Source organism: Sodiomyces alcalophilus (genome assembly GCF_042370955.1).
Source record: "Sodiomyces alcalophilus JCM 7366 unplaced genomic scaffold ACRALscaffold_4, whole genome shotgun sequence".
Classification (NCBI taxonomy): domain Eukaryota; kingdom Fungi; phylum Ascomycota; class Sordariomycetes; order Glomerellales; family Plectosphaerellaceae; genus Sodiomyces; species Sodiomyces alcalophilus.
The window spans coordinates 3,788,979-3,807,645 of NW_027263535.1; the positions used below are offsets into that span (position 1 = coordinate 3,788,979).

Consider the following 18,667-nt stretch of genomic DNA (forward strand, 5'->3'; position numbering starts at 1 on the left):
GGGTGGTTATACTTAGCTTTAGTAAGTCGCCGCGAATAATAAGCGACTATATAACGATATCCCTATTCGTCTTCTTAGACTAATACGCCTCTTAGTATAAATCACGAGTAGTTAGTTTCCACGAAGGTCTTATTACTTAAGACCTATTACCGTAGGATTGGTTCCTTATAGAACCTTTTCTTAACCTCTTCGAAAGCCGTATATTCGTCGGGACCCTAGGAGAACGCTCGGTCCTTCTTTATTAGTCTTATTAGCGTAGCTATAATATAAGCGAAGTTCTCTACGAATATACGGTAATGGTTTATAAAGCCTAGGAAGCTTCGGACTCCCTTTACCAAGGTCAGGGCTTCCTACTCTCGGATCGCCTTTAGTTTATCGGGGTCGTATAAAATACCCTAATTAGCGGTAACTATAAACCCTAAGTACTTCACGGTCTTTATACTAAACTTATACTTCGCCGGGTTAAGCGTTAATCCTACGTCGCTTAACGATTATAGTACCAGGTTAGCCTTTTTCTTATAGTCGTATAGGGATCTACTTAATTAAATTAGTATATCGTCGATATAAGCGGGAATAAAGTCGTCGAGGTAACGCTATAGTGTTTTATTAATATATTATTAAAAGGATACAGGGGCGCCACTAAGTCCGAAGGGGTATACTATATATTTAAATAAGCCGAATCAGGTTAAAAAGGCTATCTTCGCTTTATGGCTAGCGGCTATTCGGATCTTATAGAACGTAGCGACTATATCGAGTTTTATAAAGGTTCGAGTTATTCCGACTATACCACTTAGTTATTCCGACTATAGTTTAGACATAGACCCTTCGTAATCTTCCTACCAATCTTCCTTATCAATCTATATCGTTAATCTACGTCGTCAATCTACATCGTTAATCTACGTCGTTAATGTACGTCGTTAATCTACGTCGTTAATCTACGTCGTTAATCTACGTCGTTAATCCACGTCGTCAATCTACGTCGTCAATCTACGTCGTCAATCTACGTCGTCAATCTACGTCGTCAATCTACGTCGTCAATCTACGTCGTCAATCCATAGATACAGGCAGCGCGTTCCGTTACCTCGTTATATAAAGTAAGAATAAGATAGCCGCGGTCGCGTGGGCGTGGGTATAGACGTGGAAGACAAAGACGAAGACGAAGACGAAGACGAAGACGAAGACGAAGACGAAGGCGAAGGCGAAGACGAAGACGAAGGCGAAGACGAAGGCGAAGACGAAGGCGAAGACGAAGGCGAAGACGAAGGCGAAGACGAAGGCGAAGACGAAGACAAAGGAGTTACTGCTACTGCTGCTACTAGCTCGATCAAACAAATAAGCTATCCGTTAATTAAGTCGGAGCAATTAAATTAATAAAAAAGACGTCGAAGTGGTTTGCGACTATGGTTACGAAGGGTCTATGTCTGAACTATAGTCGGAATAACTAAGTGGTATAGTCGGAATAACTCGAACCTTTATAAACCACTTAGCTTACTCTAGGTTTCGGAGTATCTCTATAATTAGTAGGAGAGGGTAGCGGTCTTTTTAGGTGATCGTATTTAGAGCATAGTAATTATAATAGAATTATAGCCCTCCTCCTAGCTTTTTTATAAATAAAACTAAAGCTCCGGCGGCGGAGCTATTAGCTTATATAAAGGGTACGGTTAGTCCGACTAGGGCACTTAGTTATTCCGACTAGGGCAGTACTTGTTATAAACAGCATATAACTTAATTACGTAAATAAGCGATCGATCTGTTGATTTAATTAACTCTGTGGAAATCTCTGATAGTAGTGCTAAATTCCTCCCCTTATTCCTACGGCAGATCCACTCCCAGTTTCGGGCCTAGAATAACCCGCTCCGGACCTGTTTTAGGCCAGCCTATACGACACACCCCCCTAACTAAATAACTATATAATAGTTACTTAGTTAATATTATTCATAGGCTTCTTCTATCGATATATCCCCTTCTATAACGTCCGTATAGCTTCTATTAAACTTCTCTTCCAGCTCTTCTAGATACTCCGGTAAGAGCTCCTCTAGCCTTTGTATATAGAGTTATCCCTATATATCCATCACTCCTACCTATTTCCTAAAGCTTATAAACTTTTCCCTAGATAGAGCCTTCGTTAATCCATTAGCGATTATATTAGCGCTTATAACATAGCTGACTTTAATCCTTCTACACTGCTATGCCTCTCGTAGCTAGTAGTTATGCATATCCACGTGCCGTAATCGTGTATTTAATTAAGCGATCTCCGCCGTTAGTAGGCGTAGCGTTTAGCTATTATCGTATTATATCTTTAATCGTAGATTATCGAATATTATACCCATCGCCTCTAATAGCCTCTTTATGAATATCCCTTCCTTTATACCCTATACTAGTAAGAGTAGCTCCGCCTCTATTATTAACGTTATAACCGTTACTTACTTATTAGCTAGCTAGGCTACTATACCTCTAAATAGGCGTATCACGAATACCTGGCTACTCTTTCAATTAATTAAGTTATCTTTAAAGGACGCGTCGGTAAACACCTTAGTAGAGTCGCTACTATCTAATTCTAAGGCGTAGGTTTACGTGGCTAGCAGATATCGGATTAAATAGTCAGCTACTTCGTGATACTAACGGCTCGGATTTATATTAAATCTATAGAGTCGTGATACTATAAAAGCGATATCGGGGCATATAATCACTACAGTATATAGAACTAATCCTATGTTTCGTTAATAGCTTTTAATAGTAGTGGACTTCCCTGAGTATAGCAGCAGCTCTGCCGGCTTTATAGGGCTTATAGGCTTATAGTTAGATACCGTTAATAACAGATATCCTACTTTCACGATATAATCGCGTTATAACAGCTATATCCTCCTCGAGGGATAGTCCCGAATAACCTTAATCCTAAGGAACTACTATAGTGGCTGCCCGCCTTATAGGGCATAGTGCTCTTATAGGCTCGCGATAGCTTATTCTATCTCTTCCCTAAAGTCTTCCTTAAAGCCGATGACGATATCGTCTATATAAAAGAATAGGATTAGACCACGGCGTATAAAGCAACAGGGCTCTTATAGCATTATCTTAAACCCGTCTCTTTTTAATACTTCTATAATATACTTTTGCTATAGTAATAGAGACTCCCGTAGCCTATATAGCGCTTTTTTTAGTAATAATAATTAACCCGGCACCGCGGTCCCGGGCGGGAAGCGTATATATATATTATAGGGCAGAGGAGCGTGTATAAACGCGTTAATAATATCGTACTATATTAAGGATTGGTCGAAGCGAGCGGCGATCGCTATTAACGATCTAAAGGAGCGACCGGCGAGAGTGGCTATATATATATCTTCTAATAAGTCCTGATACTATTAATCTCCGCGGACTACTAATCTAGCCTTACACTTCTATAGAAAGCCGTGCTTATTAAACTTATAGGTTATCACCTATGTATAGCCGAGCACCTAGTACCCCTTTACCTTATCCTTTAGCACTATAATCTATAAGCCTATCTCTTTATAACTCTTTAGGTAATCCCTTTAGGCTTATCGGAATAGTATCTCGTATAGGTGGTTTTTAAGGTCTTATTGATTTCTCGGAGGGGCCGGCAGTTACTTACGGTATATCTTACGATAGAGTCTCTTAAGTGCCTTTTTGATTTTTAACTTTGTTAGCGGCTTACTATTTAAATTACGGACTAATAGAGCATATCTTCCTGCGTTAAAAGCAGAGATCCAGACTCGGTTACTGCTATAGCTTCGAAATTTAGCTCCCCCCTACTCTATAGGCATATAGCCCGTGAAAGCAGCCGCCGTGAGCCCTGCCTAAGGAGGGGTTTCTAGTAGAGTTAGGAGGTGACTATCTAGGCGTTAGTAATTAATCGTGGCCGTAAAAGAGTCTTTCTCTAGCTCCGGCCTCGCAGGCCCTATAAGCTCCTCCTACTATTCCGGGCTCTCGGGCTCTATAAACGGTTTATCCACCCCCCGAGCCTTAAGGCCGGTAGGCGTAGCCCTTAGGAGAGGTTCGTTAACCTCGCTGCCTAACTAGAGAATAGGCACGAAGTGTGCTATTATAAACGTATCGGCTGCTTTATCGTATGGCTCGCCTTATTTAATTATATATATCTCTGGCAGGCGGATCTGATTAATAATATCCGCTAGCTATTCTTCCGTTAATTAACGTAGGTCGTCCTTTAGGGCTTCGAGACTACCGTTAAAATACTCTTTTTTATTAAAGATAACGTCACGTATACAAACAATCCCGTTCCTTCTAAGGCCAGGAACCTAGATACGGTAAATATTAGTTAAATTATATCCTATAAGGTAGCCGATATAAGCCCGCGGCGCTAGTCGATTTTAAAGGTTTCTAGACCTCGTTAGAGCTACTCTGGTTATAGGAAAAGCTTTATAACTAAAAGCCCGAAGGTGGCCTAGCTACGGCGTACGTTAATAGAGTACCTCGAATAGAGTCTGTTAGCTAAGCCTTTGTTTAGGCGTTCTGTTTTATACGTAAGCGGTAGTAGGGACGACTTTAATCTATAAGAAATCGGGTAATCAGGAGTGTATTCGTATAGCTCGTGCCTTCTACACTATAATAGCCCCTGATCTTTCGGCACCACCGTTCTATACGGAGGTCTCTGCTAAAGAGGACTCTAGTTAGATATCAAACCCTTAGCCAAGCCCTGTATTTCGAGCGATTATATTAGTTCGTTATTATACTTAAAGACCTATATCTGCCGGTTAAATTAACTCTAAACCTATCGGATATATTAGTTTAGGACTATATAGATATCGGAGGCCCTCTTTAACGTTATAACATAGCAGGCCACGAATCCGCTATAACGATCCGTAAAGAATATAATCCGTACGTAGCCCTTAGCGGTTAGTTGGAACTCCGTAAAATCGATCGCCTACCTCTCGCCGGCGTAGCTTAGAGCTATACGGGTCCGCCGGCTAATCTAACGACTTATCTTCGATTAAGCGTAGGCGTTATACTCTATCGTTCCTAGCTTCTTTAGTTTAATGCCCTATAACTACTCTTCTAGTTGCTTTATTATATCAGGGTTAGCGTGCCCTAAACGGAGATGCTATAGGTTGCCGTCGGCTTAGCTAGCTGCCCTCTTAATCGGTTTTCGGATTAATAGATTCGGGGCTAGAAACCAGCTAGGGCGTTAGTGACTAGGAAAAGCTCTATAACGGTTTAATCGTAGTGGATACTTAGCTTATAAAGATTAATTAATTACGGCAGCGTATATAATTATTCGGTGGCTCCTAATTCTACTAGTAACCGTTCTAACGTATCTTCTTATTAGAGACTAGGTTATAGATGAAATCTTTATAGTGGGCTATGTCTTTTAACCGGAACTTTATCGGGCCGGCTATTCCTTTTATTATAATAATAACGTCTCTATATCCTTAGATCGGCACCGTTATAGTGCCGGCGATTATAATATTACTAGGGCGGGCCGGTCTATAATCCGTAAATCTGCTTCTATTATAGAAAACGTGGGATATAGCACTTGAGTCTAATATAGCGGACTAACGTAAAGGATATACGGCGGTTAAGAGGGCGCCCGCCGGGGCTTCTAGCCGGCGTGGCTCTATTCCATTATTTACTCCGCCATAGACGATATTTAGCGCCTTACCTTGCCCTTTACAGGATATATTTATAAGCTTTTCTAGCTTCGTGGTCTTCTTAATTTTAAAGAAGACTTTATTATTATTATTAGCAGCTCTTATAGCCGTATATAGTCACGCCTCCTCGAAGACTTTATTATTATTATCGCCGTTACCGCCGCCGCCACCGACTTTGTTATTATTATCGGTTACTTTATAGTCGGTGGCGGCGGTCCTCTTCTTCTTATTTCGGGACCTAACTTTCTTCATAGCGCCTTATAGGTCCCGGTCTATCCTAAGGGACTTCTCCACGAGCCTTCGAATAGAGTCGTTGGCTTAAAAGTCCTCCGGCGCTAACTCTAGGAATAGAATCTAGTAGCCCTATAGATTGTGGCCGTAACGGAAGCACGCGGGGTATTTATCCTTATAAAAGAGGGATTATTGGCACTTAGAGTTTATACTATTAGTTAACTTGCCTTTAGGGTAGGCATTATAGCCCCGCTAGGCTCCGGCTTAGTCGGCCCTGCCGGTCCGTTACGGCCCTTTATCGTTATTACCTTTAAGGTTTAGGGCCGGGAAGGCTATAGTTCTATGGCTTCGAGTAGGCAGTACGTTAAGTTATTCCGCCGCCTTCTTCCCTTCCGCGATAAGGGTTATCGCCGATACTATTTTAAGGTCTAGCGTTAGTTCCTTTATATCCACCTAGTTACTTAAGACAGGTCGTATAGCGTTAAAGAAATCGTTAATCTAAATCTCCCGGGGTTTATTATATATCCCGACGTTATAATAGTCCTAAAGCCGGTCCTGCTAATCGTCTAGCTAGGCGGCCACCTTCCTTAGGTTAGTAGGCGGCTTATTCTTATAACGGTTATAGTTCTTTTAGGAGTCTTTTATACGAGTCGCGATATAGGGTGCGGCGTCGGCTTATACTACTATATAGATCTCTTCCGGGGTTATGCCCTTTATTAGGGCCTTCCGTCTCCTCGCTACGATAGACTCTTTTACCCACTTAAGTATACCGTTAATACCCTTCTAATAGGTTTCGTAGTCTTTATAATCCTCTTTATATCGGCGGTAGTCTTTAGTATAGGCGGCCTTACCTATAACTATTAGCTTGGAGATATTAGTAGGCTGCCCGTTAATGTTAGCGATAGAGGCGTAGGAGATAAATTCGGGATAAGTGGCTCGTAGCGGCCTTAGGACTAGATTATTAGGGCGTAGGAAGTCCTAGACTCCGTTACTACAGGCCCTGACTTTATAAAGGCGTTTCTATAGTTCCTAGTCTTTATGGCTTATATAGATAGTCGTATTTAAGGTTATAGTGGTTATAGATATAGGCAGCTCGGCGTAAATAGCTTTAATAGGTTATTAAGTAAATAAGACTCTTAATTATTATAAACAGCGTATAACTTAATTACGTATAATAAGCGATCGATCTATTGATTTAATTGACTCTGTGGAAATCTCTGGTCGTAGTGCTAAATTCCTGCCCTTATTGCTACGGCAGATCTACTCCTATTTTCGGGCCCGGAATTGCCCGTTCGGACCTGCTTTAGGCCAGCCTATACGATATTAAGTGTATCGTCGGTATCGTCGCTATAATTAAGTAAGTATATTAGTATCGTCGCTACGATCGATTAAGTGTATCGTCGCTACGATTAATTAAGTATATTATCGGTATCGTCGCTACGATTAATTAAGTGTATCGTTAGTATCGTCGATACGATCGATTAAGTGTATGGTCGCTACGATTAATTAAGTGTATCGTCGGTATCGTCACTGCCGTTATTTTTACGCAGATATCTTATAGTATATGGAAGTATCTGGGTATAATCGGAATAAGCGGGCGGGTGTCACCGGCTATTAACATAAGACCCTAGTCGGAATATCCTTACCCTAATAAAGTCGGTGGTAATAGTAAAGCCACCGATAATAATACCAAAGTCGGTAACGGCGGCGGTAATAGCGTAAAGCCACGCCGGTAAGAATTACGCCGGCTCAAAGCCTTAGCGGCCGCCCTCTTAGCCACCGTATATCCTTTACGGCAGTCCGCTATATTAGACTTAGGTGCTACCTCCCACGTTTTCTATAATAAAAGCAGATTTACGGATTATGGATCGGCCCGCCCTAGTAACGTTATAATCGCTGGCACGATAACGGTCCCGATTTAAGAATATAAAGACGTTATTATTATAATAAAAGGAACTGCTAGCCTAATTAAGTTCCGGTTAAAAAACGTTGCCTACTATAAAGACTTTATCTATAACCTAGTCTCGAATAAGAAGATACGTTAGAACGGTTACTAGTAGGATTAAGAGCTGCTAAACGATTATATACGCCGCTGCGATCAATTAGTCCTCTATAAGCTAAGTGTCTACTACGATCAAACCGTTATAAAGCTCTTTCTAGTCACTAACGCCCTAGCTACTACTCTTCTAGGTTAATAGTGTTCTATCTTACTAGTCTATTCACGGACTAGTAAGCAGCCCCTTCGAAAACTAATCAAAAACGCAGCCAGCTAAACCGATAGCAACCTATAGCATCTCCGTTTAGGGTACGCTAGCCCTAATATAATAAAGTAATTAGAAGCGTAGTTATAGGGCGTTAAACTAAAGGGACTAGGAACGGTAGACTATAACGCCTACGCCTAATCTAAGATCTAGCGTTAAATCAGCTAGCGGACCTGTATAGCTCTAAGTTACGCCGGCAAAAGGTAGGCGATTAACTTCACGGATTTCTAACTAACCGCCAAGGGTTATATACAGATTATATTCTTCACGGATCGATATAGCGGATTCATTGCTTACTATGGTATAATATCGAAGAGGGCCTCCGATATCTATACAGTTAGAAACCAATATATCCGATAGGTTTAAAGTTAATTTAACCGCTAGGTACGGGTCTTTAAGTATAATAACAAACTAATATAGTCGCTTAAAATACAGGGCTTAGCTAAGGGCTTTGGTATCTAATTAGAGTCCTCTTTAGCAGAGACCCCCGCTTAGAACGGTGGTGCTAAAAGATCTAGGACTATTATTATACTAAAGGCATAAGCTATACGAATCCACTCCCGATTACCTGACTTTTTATAGGTTAAGGTCATCCTATCTACCGCTTATATATAAAACAGACCACTCAAACAGCGCCTTAGGTAAAAGACCCTATTTAAAGTCCTCTATTAACGCAAGCCGCAGCTAGGCCACCTTCGAGCCTTTAGTTATTAGGCTTTTCCTATAACCAGAGCGGCTCTAATAAGATCTAGAAAGCTTTAAAACCGGTTAGCGCCGCGGGCCTATATCGGATACCTCGTAGGATACGATTCAACTAATATTTACGGTATCTAGGTCCCTGGCCTTAAACGAAATAGGATCGTTCGTATATATAACGTTCTTTTTAATAAACAAGAGTATTCTAATAGTAGTCTCGAAGCTCTAAAGGACGACGTACGTTAATTAACGCAAGAAGAGCTAGTGGATATTATTAATTAGATCCGCCTACTAAATACACACGTAATTAAGTAAGGCGAGCCGTCGTCGCCTAAGATATATATAATAGCATACTTCGAGCCTATTCTTTAGTCAGACAGCGAGGTTAACGAACCTCTCCTAAGGGCTACGCCTACCGGCCTCGAGGCTCGGGGGGTGGAACCATTTATAGCGCCTAAGAGGCCAGAATAGTAGGAGGAGCTTATAAAGCCTGCGAGGCCGGAGCTAGAAAAACACTCTTCCACGGCCATAATTAATTACTAACGCTTAGATAGTCTCCTTTTGACTCTACTAGAAACCCCTCCTTAGGCATGGCTTATAGCGGCTGCTTTCACGGGCTATATACCTATAAAGCAGGGAGGAGCTAAATTTCGAAGCTATAGCAGTAACCGCGTCTGGATCTCTGCGTTTAACGCAGGAGGATATACCCTATTAGTCCGTAATTTCAATAGTAAGTCGCTAATAAAGTGAAAAATTAAAAGGGTATTTAAGAGACCTAGTAAAATACACCGTAAGTAACTACCGGCCCCTCTGATAAATTAATAAGACCTTAAAAACCACCTATACGAAATCCCAGTCTGATAAGCCTAGAGGGATTACCTAAAGAGTTATAAAAAGACAGCCTCGTGGATCACAGTGCCGAAGGATAGGGCGAAGGGGTATTAGGTGCTTAGCTATATATAGGTAATAACCTATAAGTTTAATAAGGACGGCTTTCTATAAAAGTATAAGGCTAAACTAGTAGCCCGCAGAGACTAATAGCATTAAGATTCGTTAAAAGATATATAGCCACTCTCCCCGGTTATTCCTTTAGATTATTAATAGCGATCGCCGCCCGCTTCGCTCTATCCTTAATATAATACGATATTATTAATTTATACACGCCCCTCTGCCTTACGATATATATATACGGTTCCTGCCCGGGACCGCGGTGCCGGGTTAATTATTATTACTAAAGAAGGCGTTATACGGGCTACGGCAGTCTGTATTACTATATTAAGAACATATTATAAAAGTGCTAAAAAGAGATAGGTTTAAAATAATACCGTAAGAGCCCTGCTGCTTTATACGCCGTGGGCTAATCATATTCTTTTATATAGATAATATCGTGATCGGTTTTAAGGAAGACCTTAAAGAAAAGATAGAATAGGCTATCGCGAGCCTCTGAGAGCATTACGCACTATAAGGCGGGTAGCCCCTATAATAGTTCCTTAGGATTAAGGTTATTCGGGACCGTCCCTCGAGGAAGATATAGCTATTATAACACGATTATATTATGAAGGTGGGATATCTATTATTAACGGTATCTAACTATAGGCCTATAAGCCTTATAAAGCCGGTAGAGCTACTACTATACGCAGGGAAGTCCACTACTATTAAAAGCGATTAATAAAAGATAGAATCCGTTCTATACGCTATAGTGATTTTACGCCCCGATATCGCCTTTATAGTATCTCGACTCTATAGATTTAATATAAACCTAAGCCGTTAGGATTATAAAGCAGCTAACTATTTAATCTAGTATCTGCTAGCTATATAAACCTATGCTTTAGAATTAGGTAGAGACGACTCTATTAAGGTATTCACTAATATATCTCTTATAGATAACTTAATTAATCAAAAAAGCAGTTAGATATTTATAATACGCCTATTTAGAGGCATAGTAGCCTAGCGAGCTAATAAATAAGTAACGGTTATAATATTTATTTATTTATTTATTAGTTCTTACTCCTCTATCCTATATATATGCTAGGAGCCAGAATTCTGACTATACTGTCCTTCTCTAATGCTTATAGGGGGGAAAACCGTAGTATAAGACTTAGGGAACTAGTATAAGACTTAGATAAAAACCTCTATACCCTCCTCCTCTAGGATTACTGCCTTATACGGGTATCGCGGGGGCCCCGTTACTGACTTAATATATATCCGAAACTCGTGGCTTCTATTCTAGGAAGCCTATACCGTTTTTTGCCCGTAACGGCTTTAAAGCCGACTACGTGCTCGATTAACGGCGCGCGCGTGATTGTCTTGGTTGGTTTTGTACGCCTTCTGTGTGCCCTAGGGTTAACCCTGCGGGCCCACTTACAGGCGACTTATATACGCTTCCTAGGGTTTAAAGCTCCTAAGCTTCCCTGTTCTATAGCTATAGGCGGAGCTAACGCGGGCTATGTGTCTACGCAGAGCGCTTACGTACTAGCGTAAGAGGCTACCTCCGTATCGTAGAAAAGACGCCGCGTATTTTACTTACGCGCTTAGGGACAGCGCGGTACCGTCTTCTTATTTTCTATGGTAGGGCGACTAACTCCCCCGTGGCACCTATTATCGATTAGCGAAGCTAGGCGGAAGGTGGGTCTAATAGGCCCCTTATTTAACCCTTATCGTATATACTAAGGCAGACAAGGGCCCCCTAGAATAGGATCCGAGTAGTATAAAAAAGGAACGGGTTCCCTCTTTTATATACGCCTCTAGCCGGATTCGAACTAACCCGGTCCTCTAACCGTGTACTAGGTATACCACTACTATACTATATAGGCGGTTATACTATTAATAATAGAGGCGGAGCTACTCTTGCTTATATAAGGTATAAAGGAAGGGATATTTATAAAGAGATTATTAGAGGCGATAGGTATAATATTTAACGATCTACGACTAAAGATACGATACGGTAATAGCTAAATAATATACCTACTAACGGCGGAGATTACTTAATTAAATACACGCTTACGGCACTTAGATATATATAATAGTTAGTTATAAGAGGCGTAATAGTATAAAAGGATTAAAGTCAGCTATATTATAAGCGGTAATATAATCGCTAATAGGTTACTAAAGGTGCTATTTAAAGAAAAGTTTATAAGCTTTAGGAAATAGGTAGGAGTAATAGATATATAGAGATGTCTCTATATAAATAAGCTAGAGGAGATCTTACTAGAGTATTTAGAAGAGCTAGAAGAGAAGTTCGATAAAAACTATATAGACGTTATAGAAGCGGATATATTAATAGAAGGAGCCTAGAAATAACCTTAACTAAATAACTACCGAATAGTTATTTAGTTAGGGAGGTGTGTCGTATAGGCTAGCCTAAAGCAGGTTCGGAACAGGTTATTCCGGACTCTAAAGCGGGAGTGGATCTGCCGCGGGAGTAAGGACAGGATTTTAGCACTACGATTACAGATTTCCACAGAGTCAATTAAATTAATAGATCGATCGCTTATTTTACGTAATTAAGTTATACGCTATTTGTAATAGTTAGTGTGTGAGCATCGCAGACGGGTACTATTAGGACACTAATATCGTACGAAGGGTGACTTGTGTTTATTGCAGACTATGAAAGAGTCCTAGTCTACGATATTAAATATAAGGCCCGTTATTCCGACTATACCACTTGGTTATTCCGACTATAGTTCCAATCAGACCTAATCTTCCTACTACCTTATCGATCAATATCTTCAATCTACGAATACATCGTCAATCTATATCGCCAATCTACGTCGCCAATCTACGTCGTTAATCTACGTCGTTAATCTACGTCGTTAATCTATAGTTGCCTACGTAGGTATATAGGCAACGAGCTAAAGCTCGCCCCTTGGGCGCGACTGCGATTTTTAGCTGGCTCCCTATATAATAAATTTAAGCAGGTTCCTAATATAACATATTATTAAGCGATTATATAGCTATAATCATTCTCCCTAATATTAATTAGCTTATTTCTCTTAACCTATAGTAGGTATTTTTAGCTTATTAAAATAAAACTTATTATGTTATTTATATATATAACTAATTATATTTCTTCCTTGCCACGAACGTTTATTATTAATAAAAGTAGGGTATTACTATTTAAGACTATTAGATAACTAAATAATTAATTAATACCTACTTAAATATACCTCTTTGACTTAACTAATATTAATAAACCCGTTTGCTATTTATATTAAGTAAGTAGGTATAATTAAATAAGTCTAAGAGTTATAGAAAAAGAAAGCACTAATATTAATAGCCGTAATAAAATATTATATGATTTAAATTAAGTTAATTATTATATGCTTATTGGTTATATTGCAATCTTTCGGTCGCTCCTCTCAATTCTATCTATTTATTTCTGTCTATAGTCTCTAAGTTAATAGTCTCTTAACCTTTAAGTACCTCTTACTATTTCTTATAAAGAGTATACTTTATTATAAGTATAGATTATTAAGTAACACAGCCCGTTGTATAGTATAATACGTTATTTATAGGCTATATCGTCCTATAAGCGACCTCTAGCTACCCTCTTAGCCTCGTCTACTTATTTAGGTATTATATTTCTATTACTTATTTCTTAGCCTTAATATACTTTGTCTCTTAATAGTATAATCTATTAGACGCATAGTATAGTAAATAATATAGTACTTTATATAATATAATATATTTCTAATTAACTATATACTTATTATTAGCATTTTACTTTTTAATTTATTTTATATATTATTTTTACTTAATAATAGCTATAATATATATACTAAAGTAAGATCTTTATACCTTTTTGCTTATAAGTATAGTTATTATTAATTATAAGATCTTCCATTCTATATTTAGTTTTAATATTTAGATTAATTAATAAACTATTTATTTATTCTTAAGTATCTACAAATAGATATTTTATTAGTATAAAGCTTAGATTATATAATATTATATCTATTTAATATCTTTGTTATTTCTAGAGCTACTACTCTCTCTCTTACTCCTTAAGCTTTTTATATCTTTTATAGCTTAAAAGTAAGTCTTAATACTAATAATCACTATAACGTACCACCTAATACTAAATAACGCTATAATCCTATATTCGCTAGCTATACTACTATTATATTACTTTTATTATTACTCTCGTATTTTATTATTATAATACTAATATACTATAGTTCTTTTAATTCCTTTTAGAAATTTATTTATTCTTTTATAGCTATATATAGTAATTAAAATGCCTTTAAAATAAAAGTAAGTTAAATAGTTTATTAATATAATTATAAAATATATAAATTAAAGATATAATACTTATTAGTAGTTATATAAGGTATAAAGTAAATATACTATATAAAAGTATATACTCTCTTTATATACTATAACACGTATATAAAGCTTAATTATAGTTTTTATATATTTTAAACTATATATTATTATAGCACTAAGGAATAGAACTCTAGTAGAATTTATTTTTTATAATATAATACTACTAAGTAAGGTTCTAAAGGTAGTATAGGTATATAGGTATATAGGTATAGGGCAAATATATAGTAACACAGTATCAGAAGCCAGTATAAATAGCAATCCATACTATATAATAAGTAGGGTAAAATACAGTGACTTATATTCTGGCTGCCCCGCCTATATATTATAGAAGTATATTGAATAATTGTTAAGCACTTTTTAATAATTATTAAGTTTATAGTACCTGGTACGGCACTATGGACGTAAGTCACGGAACTTAGCGGTAAAATTAGCAGAAAACGGCCGAGCGCAGGTACCTGTACTAAATGAATAACCACCTTTGAGGTGGGTCAGGCTCAGTGTATATAAGAAGATAAGAAGAAGAAGATTACCTACTGTACGATAAGGCTGGCCACGGGACTCTTGAGAAACTCGCAGTGGGTGTAAATTATCAAACACTGGACCAATAGAAAGCCGGCTTCAATAATGACCATTGTTGGTGGATAGGCATGTGCAAAAGCGGTTGACGCACCCCACTCAGAACCGACCGCTTCAGTAGGTTCATATTCAAGGCTGAGAGAGTGTTAGCTCCAATCAGACACGCGAGCCACCCCCGCCCTAATTTCGCATTTCTACCCACACAAAAACATCGATTTTCTAAGCTCAGTGTTCTCTGGTTCGGCCTCAAATACTCCAACTGCGACCATCCATCCCTTCCTCTTCTGTTCCCAACTGTGTCGATTGTCGCGCATTCAGAATGGCTGAGCAGTTGGTTCTGAAGGGCACGCTTGAGGGCCATGTGAGTTCGATAGACTCGCAGGTTCACTTGGATACCTGCCATCAGAGTCTTGCTGACGAACAATGATAGAATGGCTGGGTCACCAGCTTGGCTACCTCCATCGAGAAGTACGCACGCAGATGGCGCGAGCATTTAACCAAGCGCCGACTCCACAGCCGCGACAATATTTTGCTAACATTGAGAATGCAATTACAGCCCCAATATGCTGCTCTCTGGCAGTCGTGACAAGACGCTCATTATTTGGAATTTGACGCGCGATGAGACCCAATACGGCTATCCAAAGCGGTCCCTTCACGGTCATTCTCACATTGTCTCGGATTGTGTACGTTGATACGTGTCGTCTTCTATGTGGCATTTATAGATTTCACTGACGCAGTACAATTTTGGCTGGCTATTGTAGGTCATTTCCTCTGATGGTGCCTACGCTTTGTCCGCCTCGTGGGACAAGACGCTCCGACTATGGGAGCTCTCGAGTGGCACTACCACTCGTCGCTTCGTCGGTCATACTAACGACGTGCTCTCCGTCTCCTTCTCTGCCGACAATCGCCAAATTGTGTCTGGCTCTCGCGACCGAACTATCAAGCTTTGGAACACCCTAGGCGACTGCAAGTACACCATCACAGACAAGGGCCACACCGAGTGGGTTTCATGCGTCCGCTTCAGCCCCAATCCTCAGAACCCCGTGATTGTGTCTAGCGGATGGGACAAGCTTGTCAAGGTGAGCGAGCCCTCAAACTCGATTCGTCAGCTCGATCACAGCCAGGAGTTCTACATGATGCCATTGATATCAAGTATTTGCTACTTCAGAGCCTGCTCAGGCGGGCTATGAGACCACTATTCACATTCTACTGAGGTCCTCCTGTGCCTCGTTGTCGACTGATCACATCTAATATCTTGGACCGTTGCTAACTGGAAAATGAAGGTTTGGGAGCTCAACACCTGCAAGCTGCAGACTGATCATATCGGCCACACCGGCTACATCAACACGGTCACCATCTCACCCGACGGTTCTCTGTGTGCTTCCGGCGGCAAGGATGGTACTACAATGCTCTGGGATCTAAACGAGTCAAAGCATCTCTATTCCCTCAACGCCAATGACGAGATCCATGCCCTCGTCTTCTCTCCCAACCGCTACTGGCTCTGTGCAGCTACTGCTAGCAGCATCATCATCTTTGACCTCGAGAAGAAGAGCAAGGTCGATGAATTAAAGCCGGAATTTACTGCCGTCGGCAAGAAGAGCCGCGAGCCAGAGTGTGTTAGCTTGGCCTGGAGCGCCGATGGCCAGACGCTCTTTGCTGGTTACACCGACAACATCATCCGTGCCTGGGGTGTGATGTCTAGGGCATGAACTCTTGGCGGGAATGATGGAATGGTGTAAGTAAGCTCCGACTACGGGCAGGGTAGATCATTGGGGGGCGTCCCAGGCTGGCTTCTCGTTTGGTCTTTAGGATGCACAGGATTGGTCAATCAACATGATTCAGGGGATGAATCATGGCACTGCTGGCTAATAGATACGTAACCAAAAAATGGACAGTCAACATGCTCATGGTGACGACCCGTACGCATTCCATAGAGGATGAATCTTGAGTACCACTATTTGCAGCTGCCCTGTCTGGTATTTGCGGCCCTCTCTATCCTATTTCGGAAGGTTACGCGAGCCCGCGTAGTAGTCTGCATACGCTACCATCTTAGCTATAGTTACTAAGCAAAAGTTTCGACGGATTTTGACCTGCTCCACTTTTTTAACTTTACACCTATAATAACACTATTATTTTAAACGCGTATAATAATAGCAGATCTATCGCCAGAGACGCCTAGGCAGCATTATTCGCCTTATAAACGAACGCGTATTCGATCCTTACGCGATATAGGCCTTACCCTAGCCGAAATCGCGCGCCGCGAAGGGATTCCTAAAGGGTTAGTTTATAGGATATATAAGCGATATTATTAATAAAAGTCTATAAAGTCACTTAAATGCTTTAGGCCCCCACGTTCCCTTAGTTAACGGGATATTTAGTACCTGCTTTGTTTTATTAAGTAAAATCCTTTTATTTTATACCGTGAATTACTTATATAATCGAATCTATCCTATTCTATAGATATAATTAAACGCGAGCTTATTCGGAAGTATATCCTGCACTCGCGCGCCCTTCGGCGGCTAAAACTTACGCCGGGAATATACCCGAAGACGGCGCTTGCCTTTGCTAGGGCGCACGTACACCCCAACCCCTGTTTAATTGTTCAATGTGTACTTGCGGAGCCTAAAGAAACTAATAATATTACGATAATAAGCGGAGTAGGGTACTACTAGGTATATAAGATCAGGGCTTTTTCTATATAAAATACAGGGGTTTAGATGTACTAAACCAGGGTAACTCAGTATCCTGTTAATCCACCTCGTAGCTCCTTAACAAGCTGAAGTCGTTAAAGCAACGGCGTTAATATCTATAGGAACTGCCTACGTTGTGTACCTCGTACGGCTGCTTTAAAGTATAAGGCCAGCGTTATGAATAGTAGTTGCGTTATACTTCGTACGTATATTATATGTTGTACGTTATAATCTTTTTATCTAGACCCGTACGAAGTACGAAGTACGTTTTTAATTGGATTATATAAGGGCTGGGTGGCTGTTAGGGCAGGTACGTTTCCCGAACATTCAAAACCTTCCTATCTAGGAAGGTTTTGAATGTACCCTATTATATAATTAAAGAGGTGTTATAGTGTAGGAAGAGGTCCGGACTATTAGCGGCGTTGGGTCTTCTCTAATAAGAGCATAGTCGCGCGCGGCGAAGGAGAGAGACAGTAGTGGTTTTTTTACCGAAGTATGAGTGGTTTTATATTATGATTTTCTACGCGATACTAACAGATATAGGGCGAATAACTAAAGCGATAGAATATATAGCTATAGGCTAAGCCTATAAGATACTCCTAGATATTCTGGGGCGCGTTTTCTTTCGGAAAACGCTCTGTTTTATACTAGATAGTAGGAGATCCTGAATCTCGGCGCTATAGAGTAATATCGCGTACTATCCTTGCCTGCCTGCAGGAAAGCCTTCCACGAATATACGTACAGGGCAGTATTTTTGTTTAAGATAACGCCCCTATATATATAGCCTATATCGTACACGACTAGTTGCGTATATAGGCTATAGAAAACGGGGTTAAATTAATAGACTAGCCGCCTTATTCCCCTGATCTAAACCCGATTAAAAACGTGTAGAAACTACTCAAAGAAGGATCTATAAAAAGGAACCGGGTCTAGTAGACCTGCTTTCGAACACGGCCTTATTAAATCTATTAATTCGAACCGCGAGCGTTATATAGGATAAGCTTTAGGAATAGATACTAAACCACTTGATTCTGACTATAGAGAATAGACTACGCGCTATTATTAAGGCCGACGGGTGGTATATAAAGTACTAGCCATACTATTCGAAAGCCCGTCTTCTAAAGTACCTAGAATGTCTAATTACTATTGTTTTTACTAGGAATTCGGGTGCTAAAGTGACTTTGAAATTGATGGTATAAAATGATGCTATGGGGCCTACGTATTGTAGGATTTAAGTAAGGAGTGAAGGACGCTATTATAAGACTAA

General features: G+C 39.9%; 2 protein-coding genes across 2 annotated transcripts; one reads left to right on the forward strand and one right to left on the reverse strand.

Annotated features, from left to right (window-relative positions):
* Positions 1 to 1,034: 1,034 nt before the first annotated feature.
* ACRALDRAFT_210696 (uncharacterized protein) lies at positions 1,035 to 9,339 on the reverse strand (the record flags this gene model as incomplete). The annotated part of the gene is made up of 4 exons (XM_071023316.1): positions 1,035 to 1,052; positions 1,115 to 1,118; positions 1,139 to 1,315; positions 9,326 to 9,339. The coding sequence occupies 4 exons, from the start codon at positions 9,337 to 9,339 to the stop codon at positions 1,035 to 1,037; spliced, it is 213 nt and encodes a 70-aa protein (XP_070875151.1).
* A 5,537-nt stretch (positions 9,340 to 14,876) lies between these two features.
* ACRALDRAFT_1063871 (40S ribosomal protein RACK1) lies at positions 14,877 to 16,765 on the forward strand. The gene is made up of 5 exons (XM_071016868.1): positions 14,877 to 15,071; positions 15,141 to 15,178; positions 15,267 to 15,393; positions 15,472 to 15,789; positions 15,994 to 16,765. Exons 1-5 carry the CDS (start codon positions 15,030 to 15,032, stop codon positions 16,417 to 16,419), a joined length of 951 nt encoding a protein of 316 aa, XP_070875152.1. The 5' UTR covers positions 14,877 to 15,029; the 3' UTR covers positions 16,420 to 16,765.
* Positions 16,766 to 18,667: the final 1,902 nt, after the last annotated feature.